Here is a 22538-nt window from a genome sequence, read left to right on the forward strand (position 1 = left end):
ACTCCTGGGTATATATCCAGAGAAAACTCCAATTCGAAAAGATACATGCACCCCAATGTTCATAGCAGCACTATTCACAATAGTCAAGACATGGAAACAACCTAAATGTCCATCGACAGATGAATGGATAAAGAAGATGTGAAAAGGATGGAAATAATGCCATTTGCAGCAACATGAATGGACCTAGGGATTATCATATGAAGTGAAGTAAGACAAAGAAAGACAAATATCATATGATATCACTTATATGTGGAATCTGAAATACGATACAAGTGAACTTATCTATGAGACAGAAACAGACTCACAAACATAGAGAACAGACTTGTGGTTGCCAAGGGTGAGGGGGTGTGGAGGGATAGATTGAGAGTTTGGGATTAGCAGATGGAAACGATTATCTATAGGATGGATAGACAACAAGGTCCTACTGTATAGCACAGGGTAATATATTCAATATCCTATGAATATCCTAAACCATAATGAAAAAGAATATAAACAAAAGAAAAAAATTCTGTGGTCTTGAAACTGGGGGGTGGGGCACCCTAGGTTTGAGTCCTCTTCCTATCCAGTTGCCAGTACTTTGGCATGCTCAATTATTTATAAAGTAGAACTAATAATATCTAACCCATAAAATACATATTTGTAGTGATTTCATGTGCTTACATTTCTATAGTGGAATAATCTTTTCTGAAGGATGTGTATTATCCGAAATAAATTAAACCCCCTATTTAAAAAGTACTATACCCCCTTTAACATCTTCTCTAGGAAGAATGGAGAGCAGAAGTGGAAGAGTGAGAAAGACCAACACTTAATACAGGTCCTCTGCGGTCTTATACAGTTTTTTTTCCCCAACATCTTTACTGGAGTATAATTGCTTTACAATGGTGTGTTGGTTTCTGCTTTAAACAAAACAAATCAGCTATACATACACATATATCCCAATATCTCCTCCCTCTTGCATCTCCCTCCCACCCTCCCTATCCCATCCTTCCAGGTGGTCACAAAGCACAGAGATGATCTCCCTGTGCTATGTGGCTGCTGCCCAATAGCTATCTATTTTAAATTTGGTAGTGTATATATGTAGATGCCACTCTCTCACTTCGTCCCAGCTTACCCTTCCTCCTCCCTGGGTCCTCAAGTCCATTCTCTACGTCTGCATCTTTATTCCTGTCCTGCCCCTAGGTTTTTCAGAACTTTTTTTTTTTAGATTCCATATATATGTGTTAGCATATGGTATTTGTTTTTCTCTTTCTGAATTACTTCACTCTGTATGACAGATTCTAGGTCCATCAACCTCACTACAAATAATTCAATTTAGTTTCTTTTTATAGCTGAGTAATATTCCATCGTATATATGTGCCACATCTTCTTTATCCATTCATCTGTCAATGGACACTTAGGTTGATTCCATGTCCTGGCTGTTGTAAATAGAGCTGCAATGACATTGTGGTACATGACTCTTTTTGAATTACGGCTTTCTCGAGGTATGCCGAGCAGTGGGGTTGCGGGGTTGTATGGTAGTTCTATTTTTAGTTTTTTAAGGAACCTCCATATTGTTCTCCATAGTGGCTGTATCAATTTACATTCCCACTAACAGTGCAAGAGGGTTCCCTTTTCTCCACACCCATTCCACCATCTATTGTTTGTAGATTTTTTGATGACAGCCATTCTGACTGGTGTGAGGTGATACATCATTGTAGATTTGATTTGCATTTCTCTAATGATTAGTGATGTTGAGCATTCTTTCATGTGTTTGTTGTCTACCTGTATATCTTTTTTGGAGAAGTGTCTCTTTAGTTCTTCAGCCCATTTTGGGATTGGGGTTTGTTTTTTTTTTTTGATATTGAGCTGCTTATAAATTTTGGAGATTAATCCTTTGTCAGTTGCTTCATTTGCAAATACCTTATCCCATTCTGAGGGTTGTCTTTTCTTCTTATGTTTTCCTTTGCTGTGCAAACTTCTAAGTTTCCTTAAGTCCCATTTGTTTATTTTTCTTTTTATTTCCATTTCCCTAGGAAGTGGGTCAAAAAGGATCTTGCTGTGATTTATGTCACAGAGTGTTCTGCCTATGTTTTCCTCTAAGAATTTTATAGTACCTGGCCTTACATTTAGGTCTTTAATCCATTTTGAGTTTATTTTTGTGTATGGCACTAGGGAGTATTCTAATTTCATTCTTTTACATGTAGCTGTCCAGTTTTCCCAGCACCACTTATTGAAGAGCCTGTCCTTTCTCCATTGTATATTCTTGCCTCTTTTATCAAAAATAAGGTGACCATAGGTGCATGGGTTTATCTCTCTCTGGGCTTTCTATCCTGTTCCATTGACCTATATTTCTGTTTTTGTACCAGTACCATACCATCTTGTTTACTGTAGCTTTGTAGTATAGTCTGAAGTCTGGGAGGCTGATTTCTCCAGCGCAGTTTTTCTTTCTCAATATTGCTTGGCTATATGGGGTCCTTTGTGTTTCAATAAAAATTTTTTGTTCTAGTTCTGTGAAAAATGCCAGTGGTAGTTTGATAGGGACTGCACTGAATCTGTAGATTGCTTTGGGTAGTATAGTCATTTTCACAATGTTGATTCTTCCAATCCAAGAACATGGTCTATCTCTCCATCTGTTTGCATCATCTTCAATTTCTTTCATCAGTGTCTTATAGTTTTCTGCATACAGGTCTTTTGTCTACTTAGGTAGTTTATTTCTAGGTGTTTTATTCCTTTTGTTGCAGTGGTAAATAGGAGTGTTTCCATAATTTCTCTTTCAGATTTTTCATAATTAGTGTATAAGAATGCAAGAGATATCTGTGCATTAAATTTTTATCCTGCTACTTTACCAAATTCATTGATTAGCTCTAGTAGTTTTCTGGTAGCATCTTTAGGATTCTCTATGCATAGTATCATGTCATCTGCAAACAGTGACAGTTTTACTTCTTCTTTTCCAATTTCTATTCCTTTTATTTCCTTTTTTTCTGTGATTGCTGTGGCTAAAGCTTCCAAAACTATGTTGAATAACAGTGGTGAGATTGGGCAAACTTACCTTCTTCCTGATTGTACAGGAAATGATTTCAGTTTTTCACCATTGAGAATGATGTTGGCCGTGGGCTTGTCATATATGGCCTTTATTATGTTGAGGTAAGTTTCCTCTATACCTACTTTCTGGAGGATTTTTATCAAAAATCTGTGTTGAATTTTGTTGAAAGCTTTTTCTGCATCTATTTATCTACTGAGATGATCATATGGTTTTTCTCCTTCAATTTGTTAATATGGTTTCTCACATTAATTGATTTGCATATATTGAAGAATCCTTGCATTCCTGGAATAAACCCTACTTGATCATGGTGTATGATCCTTTTAATGTGCTGTTGGATTCTGTTTGCTAGTATTTTGTTGAGGATTTTTGCATCTATGTTCATCAGTGATATTGGCCGGTAGTTTTCTTTCTTTGTGACATTTTTGTCTGGTTTTGGTATCAGGTTAATTGTGACCTCATAGAATGAGTTTGGGAGTGTGCCTCCCTCTGCTATATTCTGGAAGAGTTTGAGAAGGACAGATGTTAGCTCTTCTCTAAATGTTTGATAGAATTCACCTGTGAAACCATCGGGTCCTGGGCTTTTGTTTGTTGGAAGAGTTTTAATCACAGTTTCAATTTCAGTGCCTGTGATTGGTCTGCTTGTATTTTCTATTTCTTCCTTGTTCAGTCTCAGAAAGTTGTGCTTTTCTAAGAATTTGTCCATTTCTTCCAGGTTGTCCATTTTATTGGCATAGAGTTGCTTGCAGTAATCTCTCATGATCTTTTGTATTTCTGCAGTGTCAGCTGTTACTTCTCGTTTTTCATTTCTAATTCTACTGATTTGAGTCTTCTCTCTTTTTTTGTTGATGAGTCTGGCTAATGGTTTATCAATTTTGTTTATCTTCTTAAAGAACCAGTTTTTAGTTTTATTGATCTTTGCTATCATTTCCTTCATTTCTTTTTCATTCATTTCTTGTCTGATCTTTATGATTACTTTCCTTCTGCTAACTTTGGGGTTTTTTTTTTTTTCTTTCTCTGTTTTAAGTGTAAGGTTAGGTTGTTTATTTGAGATGTTTCTTGTTTCTTGAGGTAGAATTGCATTGCTATAACTTTCCTCTTAGAACTGCTTTTGCTGCATCCCATGGGATTTGGGTTGTCATGTTTTCATTGTCATTTGTTTTTAGGTATTTGTGATTTCCTCTTTGATTTCTTCAGTGATCTCTTGGTTATTTAGTAGTGTATTGTTTAGCCTCCATGTGTTTGTACTTTTTACAGATTTTTTTCTGTAATTGATATCTAGTCTCATAGCACTGTGTTCAGAAAAGATGCTTGATATGATTTCAATTTTCTTAAATTTACCAAGGCTTGATTTGTGGCCCAAGATAGGATCTATCCTGGAGAATGTTCCATGAGCACTTGAGAAGAAAGTGTATTCTGTTGTTTCTGGATGGAATGTCCTATAAATATCAATTAAGTCTATCTTGTTTAATGTATTATTTAAAGCCTGTGTTTCCTTATTTATTTTCATTTTGGATGATCTGTCCATTGGTGAAAGCTAGGTGTTAAAGTCCCCTACTATGATTGTGTTACTGTCGATTTCCCCTTTTATGGCTGTTAGCATTTGCCTTATGTATTGAGGTGTTCCTATGTTGGGTGCATAAATATTTACAATTGTTATATATTCTTGGATTGATCCCATGATCATTATGTACTGTCCTTGTCTCTTGTAATAGTCTTCATTTTAAAGTCTATTTTGTATGATATGAGAATTGCTACTTCAGCTTTCTTTTGATTTCCATTTGCATGGAATATCTTTTTCCATCCCCTTGCTTTCAGTCTGTATGTGTCCCTAGGTCTGAAGTGGATCTCTTGTAGACAGTATATACAGGGCTTGTTTTTGTATCCATTCAGCCAGTCTATGTCTTTTGGTTGGAGCATTTAATCCATTTACACTCAAGGTAGTTATTGATATGCATGTTCCTATTACCATTTTCTTAATTTGGGGGGGTTTGTTATTGTAGGTCTTTTCCTCTCTTGTGTTTCCTGCCTAGAGAAGTTCCTTTAGCATTTGTTGTAAAGCTGGTTTGGTGGTGCTGAATTCTTTTGGCTTCTGCCTGTCTGTAAAGATTTTAATTTCTCCGTCAAATCTGAATGAGATCCTTACTGGGTAGAGTAATCTTGGTTGTAGGTTTTTCCCTTTTAATATTTAAATCTCTTTAAATATAACCTGCTACTCCCTTCTGGCTTGCAGAGTTTCTGCTAAAAGATCAGATGTTAACCTTATGGGATTCCCTTATATGTTATTTGTTGTTTTGCCCTTGCTGCTTTTAATAATTTTCTTTGTATTTAATTTTTGATAGTTTGATTAATATGTGTCTTGGCGTGTTTCTCCTTTGATTTATCCTGTATGGGACTGTCTGCACTTCCTGGACTTGACTGACTTTTTCCTTTCCCATATTAAGGAAATTTTCCACTATAGTTTTCAACTATAATCTCTTCAAATATTTTCTCAGTCTCTTTCTTTTACTCTTCTTCTTCTGGGACCTCTATATTGGAATATTGCTGCATTTGGTGTTGCCCCAGAGGTCTCTGAGACTGTCCTCAATCCTTTTCATTCTTTTCTCTTTATTCTGCTCCGCAGTAGTTATTTCTACTATTTTATCTTCCATGTCACTTATCCGTTCTTCTGCCTCAGTTATTCTGCTATTGACTCCTTCTAGAGAATTTTTAACTTCATTTATTGTGTTGTTCATCATTGTTTGTTTACTCTTTAGTTCTTCTAGGTCCTTGTTAAGTGTTTCTTGTATTTTCTCCATTCTATTTCCAAGATTTTGGATCATGTTTACAATCATTACTCTGAATTGTTTTTCAGGTAGACTGCCTATTTCCTCTTCATTTGTTTGGTCTTGTGGGTTTTTGCCTTGCTCCATCACCTGCTGTGTGTTTCTCTGTCTTCTGAGTTTGCTTAATTTACTGTGTTTGGGCCTCCTTTTTTGCAAGCTGCAGGTTTGTAGTACCAGTTGTTTTTGGTGTCTGGCCACAGGCTAAGGTTGTGAAGGCTTCCTGGTGGAGGAGACTGGTGCCTGTGTCCTGGTGGATGAGGCTGGATCTTGTCTTTCTGGTGGGCAGGACTGTGTCCAGTGGTGTGTTTTGGAGTGTCTTTTAACTCAGTATGATTTTAGGCAGCCTCTCTGGTAATGGCTGGGGTTGTGTTCCTGTCTTGCTAGTTGTTTGGCATAGGGTGTCCAGCACTCCAGCTTGCTGGTCAGTGAGTGGAGCTGGGTATTCACGTTGAGATGGAGATCTCTGTGAGAGCTTTCCCTGTTTGATATTACATGGAGTTGGGAGGTCTCTGGCAGACCAATGTCCTGAACTCGGCTCTCCCACCTCAGAGGCACAGGCCTGACACCCGGCCAGAGCACCAAAACCCTGTCAGCCACACAGCTCAGAAGAAACGAGAGGGAAAAAAAGAAAGAATAAGATAAAATTATTAAAATAAAAAATAATTATTAAAAATAAAAAAGAATTAAAAAGTAATAAAAAAGAAAGAAAGAAGAGAGCAACCAAACCAAAAAACAAATCCACCAATGATAACAAACGCTAAAAGCTATACTAAAAACAAACAAAATAAAGGACAGACTGAACCACAGGACAAATGGTGAAAGCAAAGCTATACAGACAAAATCACACAAAGAAACATACACATACACACTCACAAAAAGTGAAAAAGGAAAAAATAATATATCTATATATATATAAAAGGAAGAGAGTAATCAAATCAATAAACAAATCTACCAATGATAATAAACTCTAAATACTAAACTAAGATAAACACAGAACCAGAAACAAATTAGATGCAGAAAGCAAACCCCAAGTCTGCACTTGCTCCCAAAGTCCACCGCCTCAATTTTGCAATGATTCATTGTCTATTCAGGTATTCCACAGATGCAGGGTACATCAAGTTGGTTGTGGAGATTTAATCCACTGCTCCTGAGGCTGCTGGAAGAAATTTCCCTTTCTCTTCTTTGTTCGCACAGCTCCTAGGGTTCAGCTTTGGATTTGGTCTTGCCTCTGCGTGTAGGTCACCTGAGGTCATCTCCTTTGTTCAGACAGGACGGGGTTAAAGAAGCAGCTGATTAGGGGGCTCTGGCTCACTCAGGCAGTGGGTATGGAGGGGTACGGAATGCAAGGTTAGTCTTTGGCGGCAGAGGCCAGCGTGATGTTGCAACAGCCTGAGGCATGCCATGTGTTCTCCCAGGGAAGTTGTCCCTGGATCACGGGACCCTGGCAGTGGTGGGCTGCATAGGCTCCTTGGAGGGGATAGTGACCTGTGCTTAACAACAGGCTTCTTGGTGGCTGCAGCAGCAGCCTTAGCATTTCATGCACGTCTCTGGTGTCTGTGCTGATAGCCACGGCTCACACCCATCTCTGGAGCTCGTTTAGGTGGTGCTCTGAATCCATTCTCCTCCTGCACCCCGAAACAATGGTCTCTTGCCTCTTAGGCAGTTCCAGACTTTTTCCCAGACTCCCTCCTGGTTAGCTGTGGTGCACTAGCCCCCTTCAGGCTGTGTTCATGCAGCCAACCCCAGTCCTCTCCCTGGGATCTGACCTCTGAAGCCAGAGCCCAGCTCACAGCCCCCACCAACCCCAGTGGGTGGGCAGACAAGCCTCTCGGGCTGGTGAGTGCTGGTCAGTACCAATCCTCTGTGCGGGAATCTCTCCACTTTTCCCTCTGCACCCCTGTTGCTGCACTTTCCTCCGTGGCTCCGAAGCTTCCCCCCCATCCACCCCCAGTCTCTGCTAGTGAAGAGGCTTCCTAGTGTGGCAACTTTTCCTCCTTCACAGCTCCCTCCCAGAGGTGCAGGTCCTGTCCCTATTCTTTAGTCTCTGTTTTTTCTTTTTTCTTTTTCCCTACCCAGGTACGTGGGGAGTTTCTTTCCTTTTGGGAAGTCTGAGGTCGTCTTCTGCCACTGCTCAGTAGGTGTTCTGTAGGAGTTGTTCCACATGTAGATATATTTCTGATGTATTTGAGGGGAGGAAGGTAATCTCCACGTCTTACTCCTCCACCCTCTTGAAGGTCTCTGCCTTATACAGTTTTATCCCCATTTTTACAAACGAGGAAATAAAACTCAGAGAGTTTCAGTAATTTTCCCAAAGCCAAACAGCTATTGAGTGGCAGAATCAGGATGTAATCCTAGTCTGTTTACCTTCAAAGGCTAAGCCCTTATCATAACAAAACTCAATAAATACTTACCTTTATCAAATTATATTACAGCCTAGTGGTTTATTGGCACAATCCTAAATAAGAGTGAGAAAGAAAGAAATAGCATTGTTCATGGAGTCAACCAAAATTTCTAGAGCAGATGCCAGATGCCTGGCCCTGTTTGGGATTCAGCAGTGAAAAAGACAGGAAGAGTCCTGCTCTTGTAAAGCACGTAGTGGGGAGTGGAGATGGGTGCAGCTTGGGTGAGGGATTTCAGCTTGCTGGGCCTCTGTTTCCTCATCTGGAAAATGGGAAGGGGTGTTCCTAATTCTATGAGATTGTTCAGCCCTCACATTCTCTGATTCCATAGGAAGTATTTGTTTTCCAGTCTCTTTAAAATTCAGTCAGGCCATGAGCTGTGATGAATGTTGTTAGCTCCTCCCCAAATCAACTGTTTCCACCCTTTTCCTCTGTTCAGGCCTTTCCTCAACATGATTCACAATCAATCAAGTCACAGAACCTAAGGGGGTACCCAGCAGAAGAATAACAACACTGGCTTCTCAGGAGCTCTGCGGTCTACCTGGCCAGGTAAACTTAACTCACCTGGCCCAGGGTGGCCATCTCAGGCACAAACCGCGTTTTTCCACTTTGTCTTTAAGTTACTTGTTGAAATAACTGCACAAATATAACAAAGACATCAAATTAGGCATCCTCTGCCCCCAGTGCCTATTAATAAATTAAGCACTTTTCTGCCACTTTAATGATAAAGATAATGCATTTCTTTTAACCATTCTGCTGTCCTTATTATTTTTAATTTTTGTTGATATTTGTATTGACTACATCTTTCAATATTTTAAAAACAGACTCTTGATTTAGGTTCTTCCAGACCCAACCTTTAGAGGTAAGGGTTTTGTTGTTATATTTCTATTATGTTTCCTTTAAAAATCATTTTCCTATTAAAATGGAATTAAGTCAACTATATAGGCATTTATCTTATTATATTGATGAAATTAACACATAGAGGGCAGTAGTACAAGTTGATTGGACTTGAGAACCTCTAATAGCACAGTTAAATATACATATAAACCAAAGTACATGCTGAGTGAGACCCCTCCCCTTTTTCCTCCCTCCATAGACCCGATTCCTTGAAATATAGGGAGATGAAAAAACATGAGTGTAAAGAACTTGAGAGACCATTTCCCAGGGTCTCTGAGACAAAGCCAGTATCTCGGTATCTCTCAGCCCACATGGTTTGTTCATCTCTCTCTCATATTCTCCATCTGCCCCTCAAGCTGCAGCTTCAAAACATGGGAACTCCACATTAATTGATCCCAGTGCCTAACTCAGCTTTGGGCATAAAGGCTGTGATCAGTGATTGTTCAACAAATGGATAAGTGAGGCCCCTCTGCTGAGGGGAGGGGTGTGGGGCCAGGAGGAAGAGGCTCAAATAGAAAGGGAAGAAGGAAGTTTAGGTAGAACTCTTGAGAGAAAGGGCACAGGGATGAGCACAGCCTGCCCACCAAAATACCACTTTTACACTTCACCCATTCACCACCACAAGCCTCGTCTTCCAGAGGCCAACACTCACACAGGCCTGCACCTTTCAAACTGAAAGCCCAAGATTCAAGCCAGGTATTTCTGGGTCCAGAGTCCTGCCTCCGGAGAAACAAAGGGCTGTGAGACTGCAGACAGCATGTCAGGTGTCCAGCCACGGGGCCACCCGACCAGGTTGGAAGTGCCCCATCCGATGCTGAAGGCGGATCTCTGTCCCCTCTCTGAAGCATGGCAATTTGAGTCAGAGGCGGCGCTCGGCAACCAACCCCTCCTCTCTGGGCACCCTCCTTGGGGTTCTGCCAACCCCATCTCCAAGCCTGGAGGTCTGGCCTGGGAGCTGCACGAGGGCTCCGCTGGTGCTCCGGCGCCCTCTAGCGGCTGTCCTCTCTAACGCCAACTCTCAGCCTTTCCTGCCTGCCTCCCTACCCAGTTGGGGGGGGGCGGGGGGCTGCACTTGCCTTGGGCACCCGCCAGCCTGATTTCGTTCCTCCTTTAAGTGCCCTGCAGAGGTTTAGGTTCTCTTGCATAAGGAACGTTTTTTAGTCAATACACCTTAAACCTGATAAGGTTGCTTCTAGAATTAACCTGAAATACTGTATTTCTCTCCTGATGCTTCCAAGGGGAAGCAGTTCTAGTTTTCAAAGTCAGAAGAAAGTTATCAATATGATATTCTGAGCCAGATGGAAAAGAAACATTTTAGAAAGTTTGTGCTTTTTGAATGGACCTTTAATTTAAGACAGAATAAAGGAATTCCCCTGTGGATTCCTTAACTGGATACACATAAAATCTGTTTACTTTATTGACTCAATTGTGACATTTAAAATAGAAAGCTAGGACTGTGCATGAGAAGTTCTTCTTCACAAAACATTCACATTAACAGGGATGGCTGCAGACAGTGACTCTGTACAAATTTAATCACATCTATCGGGTAAATATTGCACTGGCTCCGAGAGAGCAAAATAATAAGACTCAAGCCTGCTCCTCCCAGTGAAGGTGGGAGCCCCCCTCCCCACCATCATCCCCAACTCAGTCAAGGTCATCAGTGCCCATGGTGCCACCACAGTAATTATCTCCAGGGAACCTGAGTTTCTTAGTGAGAGGAGTAATCAAGAGGGCTATGGTTCTGAGCATCTAAGAGTCAAAGTGATAAAATTGTTGTTCACAGTTTAGAGATGAGCCCACCACAGGCTAGCTTAGATGGGTCCCCCGACACCTAGGAGTGCACCAAAATCATAGGGCAAGGATAAACCTTCCCAAATAAGTCATCCTTATCACCTTCCACTTTCCAAGACTTGCCTTCAGGCCTTCAATGTTTACTGAGTTAAAAGCTACTGGTTCTCAAGATGCTTTCCCAAGAATACAGCAGCCAAAGAAAGGACTTCCCAGCATTTCCTAACTTAGGGAAAACATATACTATATGTCATATATATTGAATATTTAGTAGTTCATAGACTAAACAGAAAGCTCGCACATAAATGAGATTTCTAGTACAGAAAAGACTGAAAGTATACATAGGCATTGCTATGTTTTTACTCTGCAGTCACAAGTTTTAGCAGATTGGCTGAATTTAATGCTGATTGAGGTTCTACTCTATATTGTCCATTTCAAATAGCGTAGAAAACCAGCACATCTTGACTGACACATTGATTGAGCTTGATTTTGGACTTATCCCAACCTCCACAAGAACACCTCACTCAAAGAAAGGATGTGTCACTCCAACTCCCTTAATTTTAATAACATGCTTCCCTCAAAAGAAAAACCATTCTAGAATTTTTAGGACATCCTAAAACTAAAGTTCTGTAATCTGTCTTTACCATCTACATTCAATCAAGAGAAAGGCAAAGTTAAAGGGAACTTTATTATCATATGCTGGCAGGTCACTTCTAATACACTATAGGATGGTCTTGAACCATTTGACATTTTATTTTAAGTGCATTTAAAATTTTCTGGCTTGATATTTTGTGATTCCAGGGTACTAGCTCCTGTTGCCAAGGAAATATGACTTTCAGTTACTGCAGGGATCCAAAGGGGCTTTTGTTTGTTTTTTAAAATATTAACATGACCAAAAAAAGTAAATACAGAGAATAAATTCAGCCCCTTTCTTCTTCAAAATGCATGAAAGACAGATCCTCTGGTCACATCTCTGATGAAAAAATACAAAGATTCATGAAGTGACTTTCCCAACTGGTATAGAGACTTTCTCCCAATCAGTGGGTCTGGTACCATCAGAGTCCTTTTCTCCTTCTTTGTTCTGGGTTGAGACCTCTCTGACAGTGGGGGCCGTTGATTATACACAATACTAACTACTCATCTCCAACATGTTTACCTCCATGGAAAAATCCTTTCTTTACATGAATAAAGGTGGCCATAAAGGTCCAGGCCTTTATTATATTTCAGAAAATTTGTAAAGAGAAGACAGATAAATGCATGGTACAAACCATATAAATACATTCAGCTGGGTTCCAAAAGATTCAAATGCAGATGAGAATAAAGATTCCACCATTAACCCATTTTTTCCCTCTGTGATTATTCCTTCTGATTGGTATAATCTAAAGGTTTTCAGTCATGATGGCAGACTCAAATCATCTGATGATGGGAAGAATCAAAGCCTCTATTTTTTGGAATACTACATAAAACTTCTCTGGAAACAGATAACATCTTTGCTTCCTACTAACTGAAATGCAGTATTTTAAAATCAGAAGTCCACGTGCAGATCAAGAAACCCTGTAGTACAAGGCACTTTTTAATCAAAACCTCCAAAAGCAGGGTCTCCTTAAGACAAACCATGGATTCAAGCAAAACGCCATGTTTGTACCAGAGACCTGAAGATAAACAGAAGTCTTTTAAGTACAATTAAAAAAAACAACGCACGGGCTTCCCTGGTGGCGCAGTGGTTGAGAGTCCGCCTGTTGATGCAGGGAACACGGGTTCGTGCCCCGGTCCGCGAAGATCCCACATGCCGCGGAGCGGCTGGGCCCGTGAGCCATGGCCGCTGGGCCTGTGTGTCCGGAGCCTGTGCTCCGCAACGGGAGAGACCACAACAGTGAGAGGCCCACGTAGCTCAAAAAAAAAAAAAAAAAAAAACGCACAAATCTCGGAGCAACTTTTTTTTTTTTTTTTCCTTCGGTACGTGGGCCTCTCACTGTTGTGGCCTCTCCCCTTGCGGAGCACAGGCTCCGGATGCGCAGGCTCAACGGCCATGGCTCACGGGCCCAGCCGCTCCGCGGCACGCGGGATCCTCCCGGACCGGGGCACGAACCCGTGTCCCCCGCACCGGCAGGCGGACTCTCAACCACTGCACCACCAGGGAAGTCCACAGAGCAACTATTTTTAAAGAAATATTCAGAAGCTGTAACAAAGTGCTTGTCTCATGCTGGGAAGGTCACTGCTCCCAATAAATTATGCTGGGATGAGCACTCACAGGAATGGTATAGGTTTGATGTCCATGAGCATTTTCACACGGTAATACGTTAGGAGACCTTTGGTTCTATCATAGGCAAGCTCTTCTCACTGAACCATTAAAAACAGCCCAGGATTCAACAGCCACTCCTACTATGGAGGGATACTTCCTTTTATGTAACACTCAGGGGAAATCACCTAGTTTTGATGTGGTTTGAGTTTCATCCTGTGAAACCATCAGAACTTCCCACCAGAGATAAATGAGAAGATTCTGGCCTTTATTAGTATGCAGGATTAACACAGGTGTCCTGGCTGTACTCGCCAACCCTTCTATTTTTATCCACCTCCCTACATGTGAGTACTTTTGACCTACTCTGAGCTCAGACCCCTGATCTATTAGAGTGACTTTGTCAGTCTTTCTTTAAAAATGGACCGGCAATAAAATGAATTTAACCTAGAAGCAGGAGCTCAGTAAGGGAAATGAAAACATCAGAAGTTATCTAATCACAGCCACAGCCATCCAGAGCTCTGTCTTATCTGCTGGGTAATAAAAATGGGACCTTCCTAAACTTGAAGGGCATCAAATGAAGTAAGTGAAGTTGTTGCTTGTCTCTGGCTTTTGGGGGGATTGCTATGCAGCTTAACCAGTGTATACTAACTACAAAACATTGGCATGGATTTGAAACACCTGTGTACTAGGAAAGTTTTTTGGGGGAGGGGGGAATGCGTTTTGACATAAAGTAAAAAATAAAACACAAACGTCTTTGAGAACAGGGATTGTTAAGCGGGCAGTAGAAGGAAGGAATGGAGAGAAAAGAATATCTCCTCTAAGTGAAAACAGCTTTTCCAAAAGAGTAGCGTTCAGTATCAGTTTAAGGAGAGCACTTTAAAATACTTGGACAGCTCAAAACTGCTGTTGAGGGAACCTAAAACCAAGTGAGCCAAGAACAACCACAGTAGTGCTGTTAAAATCCTAGCAAAGCAGCCAGAGGATGAAGAGTTGGTTTTGCATAGTTTTGAACACAGGAGTAAAGAAGCAGAGGCAGCTCCTCCCAAAGGCATTGAAATCCTATGGCATCAGTGGGTCAGTTGCAGGGGGCAGGGGGTGGGGATGGAGGGTGTTTGTCTCTCAAAATCTCCCTACCCCACCCCACTACTCCGTTCACCCTTCCTCCGTCCACCTCCGGAGCCCCAGGGGCAGCACTTCTTAAGCTCGAGCCCCCAGGGACCATCTCTGCAGCCAGGATTCTTCCCAGAGCCTGGCAAGTTCTGGGAATGGAAGCCAGGATTGCAAGGCCGCCTGAGGCGCGGTGGGACCTGCGGGGGGGGGGGGGGGCAGGGGGGCAGGGGGGACCGGAGCCTTAAAGCCCACCCACGGCCTTCAAGGCGAAGGATAAACGGATCTTCCTAACAGTACCTCTCAGGGGTCAGCTTGCTCCCCACCCGACGGTGGTCAATACTCACTTGACGCCGCAAGGACCACCTCCTAACTGTCCCCCTCAATTCCACCCTAAGGGTCCTTGGGCATCTGTGATAGCGCGGTCCTGACCACTTTAGTCGGCTGTGGCCAGCGCTTCAGGGGTCCCTCCAGTCCCATCCCTGTCCCCTCCCCGTGGTACTTTATCAAATAGAGGAAGGAGCGCAGAGGGAGTTGGCTGAATCAAGGAACCTGCGAACCTATGGATGAGTTTTAAGCTAGACAGCCCGAGATGCGGTTCAATAGTATTGGAACCTATGGGGTGGGGAGGGAGATAGGGAGGTTAGGAAGCTGAGAGATTGAGTCTCACCGCGGCGGTCCAGCCCCGGGACCCCGCACAGCCCCCGCTCCCTCCTCGCTTCCCCGCCGTCAGGAGGAGGGATGCTGCGACCCCAGCCGGGACTCTGCCTCTCCCCTCCTCATTCAGCTCAGGACTGGCAGGTCGGCCCCCTCTCCACCCCCGCCAGGCCGAGCTAGCCGGGCGGAGGGCAGGGGCGAGAGGAGGGACCAAAGTTCCCCTGGACTAAGACGCTGCGCGCAGCTCTTCCTAAACAGCAGCGCCGGGTCGGAGCGAGCCCCTGCACCTCAAAAGTTGGTCTTCGGCCGCAGCCTCGGTACGCGGTGCAGGGTCCCGACCAACTTACCTGGCGCGGGGACCCGAGGGCGGACTGGGCTTCGGCTGTCGGGGTCCAACCAGAGCGCAGCTGCGGTGCGGCCGTGGGCGGGGCCGCGGTCGGCCTAGGGGGTCGTGCCGCCCTCCGCTCGGGCGCCGGGGCAGCTCAGCGACCGTGGAGGGAAGAGATGCCGAGCGGGAAGTGAGGGCTGCGCGGGGACCCGAACTCCATGCCGGGTGGTGAGGACGGGGCCGTTCGTCCCTCAGTCACTCGGGGAGAGGAGTGGGGGCGCCGGAGAGAGGGGCGGAGCGGGAGGGAGGAAACGGGGCGCGACCGGGCAGCTGGGGACCGCGGCTCCGCCGAGAGCCTCCACCTTCTGACGAAACCCGCGCGCCCCGCCGCCCGCGCGCTGCCGGCTCCGAGGCCTGGGCGCGAGCGCCCCCTGGGGACCCCGGCGGAGGAGGCAGCGGGGAGCGGAGCGCGCCGCCCCGCCCCGCCGGGAGGGCGTCCTGGACAAGGGTGAGTCCCGGATGAGGGGTCCCGCAGGCGGCGGCCGCAGCCCAGGCTCCCCGCCCGGCCCGGTCGCTCACCCCGGGTTCCTGGGGATACGTCACCTGGGGACCTCCTCTTCAGGGGAAAGCGAGACTATCTGGAAAGGAGTGGGAGTGATGCTACTTTTTGCACACATTCCAGAAAACTTATTGGATCTGTGCTCAACTGCCACCAAAAACGGTGACGAGATTGCTCATCTTTGCATCTTCTGTGTCTACAAAAGAGCCTGTCATAAGGAGCCTGGTAATTATTTTTTAGTAAATAAGTGCATGAATAAATGAATGGACATTGTGGCTTTTTTCATCCCATAATGTCTTCCCGAATACATCCACTTCACAAATAGATATAAGATAAAGAAATGCTTGGGGAGCACCAATGTTTAAAAATAAATACAAACACACTGTCCTATGTAAAGGGTAACCACGGCCCCATTATGAAGCACTTTAGAAAGGAAGTGTGGCTTTACTCTTCCAAACTTATTAAAAGTTGAATTCAAACAAATGAGCGCTGTAGGTGTATACTGTGAATTGCTCCTGATTGTTTCTCCAGCAGTAGATAAACTAGACAGCTGCATTCTCTCAGCATAGAACCACACATTTGTCAGAACCACAAATTGGACTTCAGAATCCATAAGGTTCAAAAAAGGCAGTCTCTGACATTGGAATGACATGGAGGATATTACCTACAGTGTGGACAGGGAGACAGGGACATAGGCAGGTCTTCCTCCCCATCTTCTTAAGGCACATCTAACAAGACCTCTCTTCATGTAAAGAGGTTATCAGCCAAGGGCTTTTCTCCAACCAGAGTTCTCAATTTCAAAGGCCAGAGAAGAAGTAATAGGATGAGGAACAGGTACACCACTAATGGTTCTGTAGAGGCAATTAGGAAGATCTTTGAGAGACAGAGGAAGAGACTTCAGAAAGAAACAAATACTTACTAACACTTTTCTTCCCCCAGCTTTCCTCTCAAGACCTTCTGAAGTAGGATAACATGAAATGTGGACCCTAGAAAGAATCTTAGGCAGCTTAGGCCGTGAAGCTCCTTTGATTCACTTTGATTGGAGAAATTTGGGTCACGTGGTTAAGCACAAGCCAGTCATTGTGGCCTTAGGATACAGGATTCCCCTAATGCTCCAGGCCTTCCACAGAGTTTGGGAGCGTTCACTGTGCTCTGCAGCACTTCTGGAGCCCAAGTGGAGCCCCACCTGATCCAGCGCAACTGAGCATGAGACACAGGATGTTCCCCCAAAGGAAATTCAGTGTCTTCCTACAAGAAAAGAGGAGATAGATTCTGGGCAGGCAAAGTCAGCTTATGTTTACTGAATATGGACATATTAAGTCAGAAAATGTTCCTTTCCAGTTTAATTAAGAAGTAGCCTTGGAGATGAACCTGAAGTTTGAGCTGGATTAAACTTGCAAAGATGAAGGGAAAAAAAAGGAAAATGATCGTGAATTTCTTTGCATGTTGATTGTGTCCTCTGAAATGTAGGTCCCATGAAGACAGGTGGTAGTCTGTTTTGTTCTCTTGTGATTTTAACCCTTATGCCATTGCAGTGTCACTTAGCAGGTAGTCAATAAACATTTATTAAATTTTTAAAAATACCTTAGAGCTTATTGAACGCAAGCCTCTTATTTTATGGGTAAGAGAAAAAGAATTAAGGTGTGCTGATCATGTACTATTTCCAGACAATCTGTAAGCTACTCTATTGACCACCACCAACTGCCAACATAGGTTTTATTATCTCTACAAAAAGCCCAGGGTTTGGGTCGTCAGAATACCCAGACCAGGGAACATAGTTAGTTAATGGGAGGACAGGAGTGTTGATGGAAGCAGGCTCTGAAAGCACAATTAAAATGACATAACCAGGAACCACAGAGCAGATAATGGAGTCAGAACCACAGGGAGAGTCCAATACAACCATCGTTAGCTCCCTGTGTTAAAGACACAAACACACAAACTGAAGACAGCACCACAACTTGTGACAAATATGGTTTCCTCTGCCAACAGGCTTCCGCTCCCTAATTAGAAACAAACAGTCGCCTGCAAGCCAGTGTGCAGAACACACATGCAGCCTTATGCCAGAAACTTGGAATTTTTTCCTCAAGGTATGACACTGAAGGTAAATTCAAAGATGCTCTCCGCCAGGCACAGAAAGAATTTCCTCCCACCTCTCCCATGGAACCAACAGCCCACCTCTACAAATGAAGATCTATAACCAGCTCATGAACTCGGGTAGCAGACGCTGCCCCCACAGCAAGTTGCTCACCAGCCAGAGTCCCTTTAACAACTGTGACCTCAGAACCCCCTGATCTGTATCACTTACCTCCTTCCAACTCTCCTCTTCATGGATTCTGAGCCGCTGGGCTCTACAGCCATGGTCAAAATGATCTAAAGTCAAGCTACAGGGTCACGGCGCCACTGGCATTCCCAAGCCGCAAAGGAGCCTCCAGCTCTGGGCAGATCCACTTGCCGGGTGTCTGTTTGATAACATAAGGGGAGGCATCCGCTCACTGTCCTATGCCAATATGAAAGGCACCCCTCCCATCAGTGTGACAAGTGCAATACTGGAATGGAGCCAGGGAATGAAAGGGAAGAAATGTGGATTCTTACCAATGCAGTTGATACCATTTTTTAAGGGTGACAGATGATGAAGGGGAAAAACAGGCAGAGAATCAGTGCCCTGCATTGAAAACCTTGGATCCTTCCCTGAATGAGTCAGGGTGAGCATTTTGTTTTGAAATTCAATTTCTGTTTACCTTATTTTTTTTCCTTTGGGTTTTTTTTTTTTTTTTTTTCCTTTTGGGCTGTAGGATGGTTACATCCTCAACTATTCGAGGGGAATGCTGTAAATAACAGAACTTATTTTTGAGGCTTCGGATGTAAAAAGAACCTTGCATTTCCCTCCCCCCCAACACATTTATTTATAGATTAAAATGTGTTCTTTTTTTTTCTGTTTCATGTGATTTTGAGAATTGACTGATACGTCTCCTCTGCTGTTTCCATATATGCCTGAGATGAGTTGTATTACTGGAAAGCAGAGAGGAATGCTCTGAGAAAGCCCTTCTAAGATGCTAAGAGTCAAGAGAGAACAGATACACACATTCCAACCTGATGTAGGGATGTCATCTTCTACTGTCTGTCATTCTATGTGAAGACCCTGTGTGACCTCTGGCACCTCTAACATCACAAGCCAGCCATGAAGGAGTGCCCTATTCTTTTGTCTACCAATAGGTGGCATCAAAATCTCTTTAGCTCTTCATCGCATTTTAAAAACCATTGGCAGAGAGCATTTTCTTTCTGAGATTTTGTATTTTACCATGGGTGATGCTTTAAAAAACACTAGATCATCTCTCTATTATTTCAGAGCAGATTATCCCATTTACCTCTTTTTTAAAAATTTACTTTATTGAAATTTAGTTGATTTACAATGTTGTGTTAGTTTCTGCTGTACAGCAAAGTGATTCATATATATATGTTCTTTTTCATATTCTTTTCCATTATGGTTTATCACAGGATATTGACTTTAGTTCCCTGTGCTATACAGTAGGACCTTGTTGTTTATCCATTCTATATGTGATACTTTGCATTTGCCATTTACCTCTTAATTAGGCCTCTCAGTCACCCCTCAGTTTCCTCATTGTGAAAAGAAGATATTTGAATTGAACTTCAGCTCTGGGATTCTGATTTTCAGGTACATCATGTCTGCTCTGCTACAACATTCCTCATGTTTGTGATGAACGAATCAAGATTCCATTCCTTTGGGTTTAAGGAGTGTCAACATGCAACTATCACTCTGTTGTAGAGACAGCTATTTGCCTAGCCTGTAATTGTTTTTATTTGTTTGTTTTTCCTTATTAAGAAAAGCACAATTTGATGGAGGTGGCCATGTGTCAGCCCCAAACTCACATTTCCCAGCCTTTCTTACAGACGGAATAGTCATGTGTCAAAGGTCTAGCCCTGCACTGTCAAATATGATAGCCAGTAGCACATGTAGCTGCTTAAATTCAAATTTATTAAAATTAAGTAAAATTAAAACTTCAGGGGCTTCCCTGGTGGCACAGTGGTTGAGAGTCTGCCTGCCGATGCAGGGGACACGGGTTCGTGCCCCGGTCCGGGAAGATCCCACATGCCGTGGAGCGGCTGGGCCCGTAAGCCATGGCCGCTGAGCCTGCGCGTCCAGAGCCTGTGCTCCGCAATGGGAGAGGCCACAATAGTGAGAGGCCTGCTTACCGCAAAAAAAAAAAAAAAAAAAAAATTCATTTCCTCAGTTACAGGAGCCACATTTTAAATGCTAATAGTCACAAGTAGCTAGTAGCTACCATCTTGGGCAGTTCAGATACAGAACATTTCCATCATTGCAGATAGTTCTGCTTTGCAACACTGGTCTAACTGTTGAGATGTCAGTGGAAGTTACAGAGCAGTTTCTGAGATAGTCTTAAAAAGGAGGGAGATACCTTTGGGTACTGGCCTGTACCTTTATCTTCTAACCCCTATAGCCATCCCTTTTTTCTACCTGAAGTTGAAGGTGGATCAGCCATCATGTGACTAGAAAGAAGCAAGCATTTGCCAAGGCAGGCTCAGCAGAAAGATAAAAGGAACCTGGGTCTTTGATATCATGAAGACAACCACATTGCCACCAATTTTATTATGAGAAAAATAAAACCACTAGTTGATACAAGTCACTATTTTCAGCTTTTTATTACTAACAATCAAATAGTATTTCTAACTGATATACCCTCAGAAAGTTATCTGGACAATTTTCTATTAATAGCTTTGGATAAGTAAGCTTCTTTCCAGTTTTCTTTACTTCAGTCAGAGTTGAGAACAAGATCCTGGCTAAAAGAAACAAAACAATGTATATACCCACAAAGAGATAATTATTAATCATTCCTTTCAATATGCCAAATGGGCCAAAATGGGGGAGATGGGGCATTAATGGTGCCCCAAATAATTATCCCTTATTTTATAATTTGGCTGAAGAGTACCTTTGCACTATCCTAGAGGAAACGTTGGTGTGTAGCGAGAGAAAAGGAAAATAATATTTGAGCCTATTCTATCTGCTAGAAACTTGGCTGAATGATTTTACAACATAATCGTAATTAAGTCTCATGACAATCCAATAAGGTAATATGTATGGCTCTCCTTTTTTTTTTTTTTTTTTTGCAGTACGCGGGCCTCTCACTGTTGTGGCCTCTCCCGTTGCAGAGCACAGGCTCTGGACGCACAGGCCCAGTGGCCATGGCTCACGGGCCCAGCTGCTCCACAGCATGTGGGATCTTCCCGGACCGGGGCACAAACCCATGTCCCCTGCATCGGCAGGCAGACTCTCAACCACTGCGCCACCAGGGAAGCCCAGCTCTCCATTTTTCGTAGATAACAAATTGAGCCTGAGAGATACTAAGTATCTTGTCAAAATCTACATAGCCAGTTAATTATAGAGATGAGTTTTGAATCCAGGTCTGCTTGGCTTGACACAACTGCATAATGAAATTCCCCTAGTGAGTGAGTGCCATCAGATTCTTCTCCATACATGCTTACTTCAAGACTCTCATTCCATCCTCTGGACCACTTTTTTGATGGCCTTGATTCTTTTCTACCATAGAAAAGACCGATAACATTTATCTTCATCTTCATAAGCTGTAGAAATTGACCAGGCAGTTTAGAGCAAAAAGCTTTCCAAACAAGAAAACAACATGAACAAAGGCTCCAAGTCGAGAGCAGGCATGGCCAGCAAGGCCTCTCTAGGGAAGAAGCTTATGAGCTGAGGACTGAAGGTCAGAAGGAGCTGGCATGCAGCGACCAGGGGGAAGAACATTCCAGGCATGGGGAACAGCAAGTATGAAGGCCCAGAGGTGGGAAAAGTTCTTTGAGTTCCTAATGGTCAGTTTTAAGAGTTTCAACAAGAGAGGATGAGGCAGTTAGATCACACTAAAGTTCCTAAAGGGGAAAAGAAGAAAGAAGGTGAAAAAGATGTGAGGAGGCTTCAATATTACAGAAGACTTGTCTTGCTAGTTTTACTAATTAAACACATTTTGAGCATCTAGTCTGTACCAAACACCATCTTAGACACTGGGGTTGACAAAACATTGCCCTTGTTCTTCAGAACTGTATAGTAAAGTGCAAAGCATAGAACAGAAAAGGAACCCCAGAAGGGTCATCCACAGGACCCCCTGGTCGGGAGTTTACTTCCACTTCCTAGACTAATGACACCATCAGCCCCCATTGACACCCGTGGAAAGGAAGGCCTCTGGGCTGTGGGCTCAGGCAACCAACATGCAGAGGGTTATTTCTGAAAAAATGAGTCCATGTGTCCACATTTAAAGGAAGAACAGGAATTGCCTTGGCAGAATTCCCTCCCCCATATGACCTACTCTTCCCATGGCCAACATCCATAATTACCTTTTGGGTCAAATACTTTCATACATGTTACCTTGTTTCCTCTTTGCAATAAATCTAGGAGACATCATTAGCCCCATCATGTAGTTCATACCTTTGAAAAACACCTATTCCTTCTGGTGGAAGGTGTCTTTCTGCTTCCCAGGTCACAGGATCAACTGCTGTGTGGCCATGGACACTGGCTCCTGGGGAGGAAAGTACACTGCTATTATAGTCATGGGCAGACCTCAGGGCCCTCAAGGGCATATTCTGGTTTGACAGTGTCTTCCCTGTAGGGTTGTTGTGAGGCAGTGTGCAGAGTTTTTAAAACACATATACATAAAGATATTTTTTAATTACTAA

At 43.2% G+C, this 22538-nt stretch overlaps 1 protein-coding gene across 2 annotated transcripts in view; it reads right to left on the reverse strand.

Moving 5' to 3' along the window:
- CPNE4 (copine 4) overlaps window positions 1-18372 on the reverse strand; it is a 577135-nt gene extending 558763 nt beyond the window's left edge. Inside the window, exon 1 of one of the 2 annotated variants that reach the window (XM_004283421.3) lies at window positions 18124-18372. In XM_004283421.3, the coding sequence (XP_004283469.1) occupies window positions 18124-18176 (53 nt within the window). In that variant the 5' untranslated portion in view covers window positions 18177-18372. Of the gene's footprint in view, window positions 1-15278; window positions 15640-18123 lie in introns of those variants that run through there. The other variant, XM_033412228.2, reaches the window with a different exon arrangement.
- Between the last annotated feature and the right edge of the window lie 4166 nt (window positions 18373-22538).

Source organism: Orcinus orca, chromosome 5, assembly GCF_937001465.1.
Source record: "Orcinus orca chromosome 5, mOrcOrc1.1, whole genome shotgun sequence".
NCBI classification, from domain to species: Eukaryota; Metazoa; Chordata; class Mammalia; order Artiodactyla; family Delphinidae; genus Orcinus; species Orcinus orca.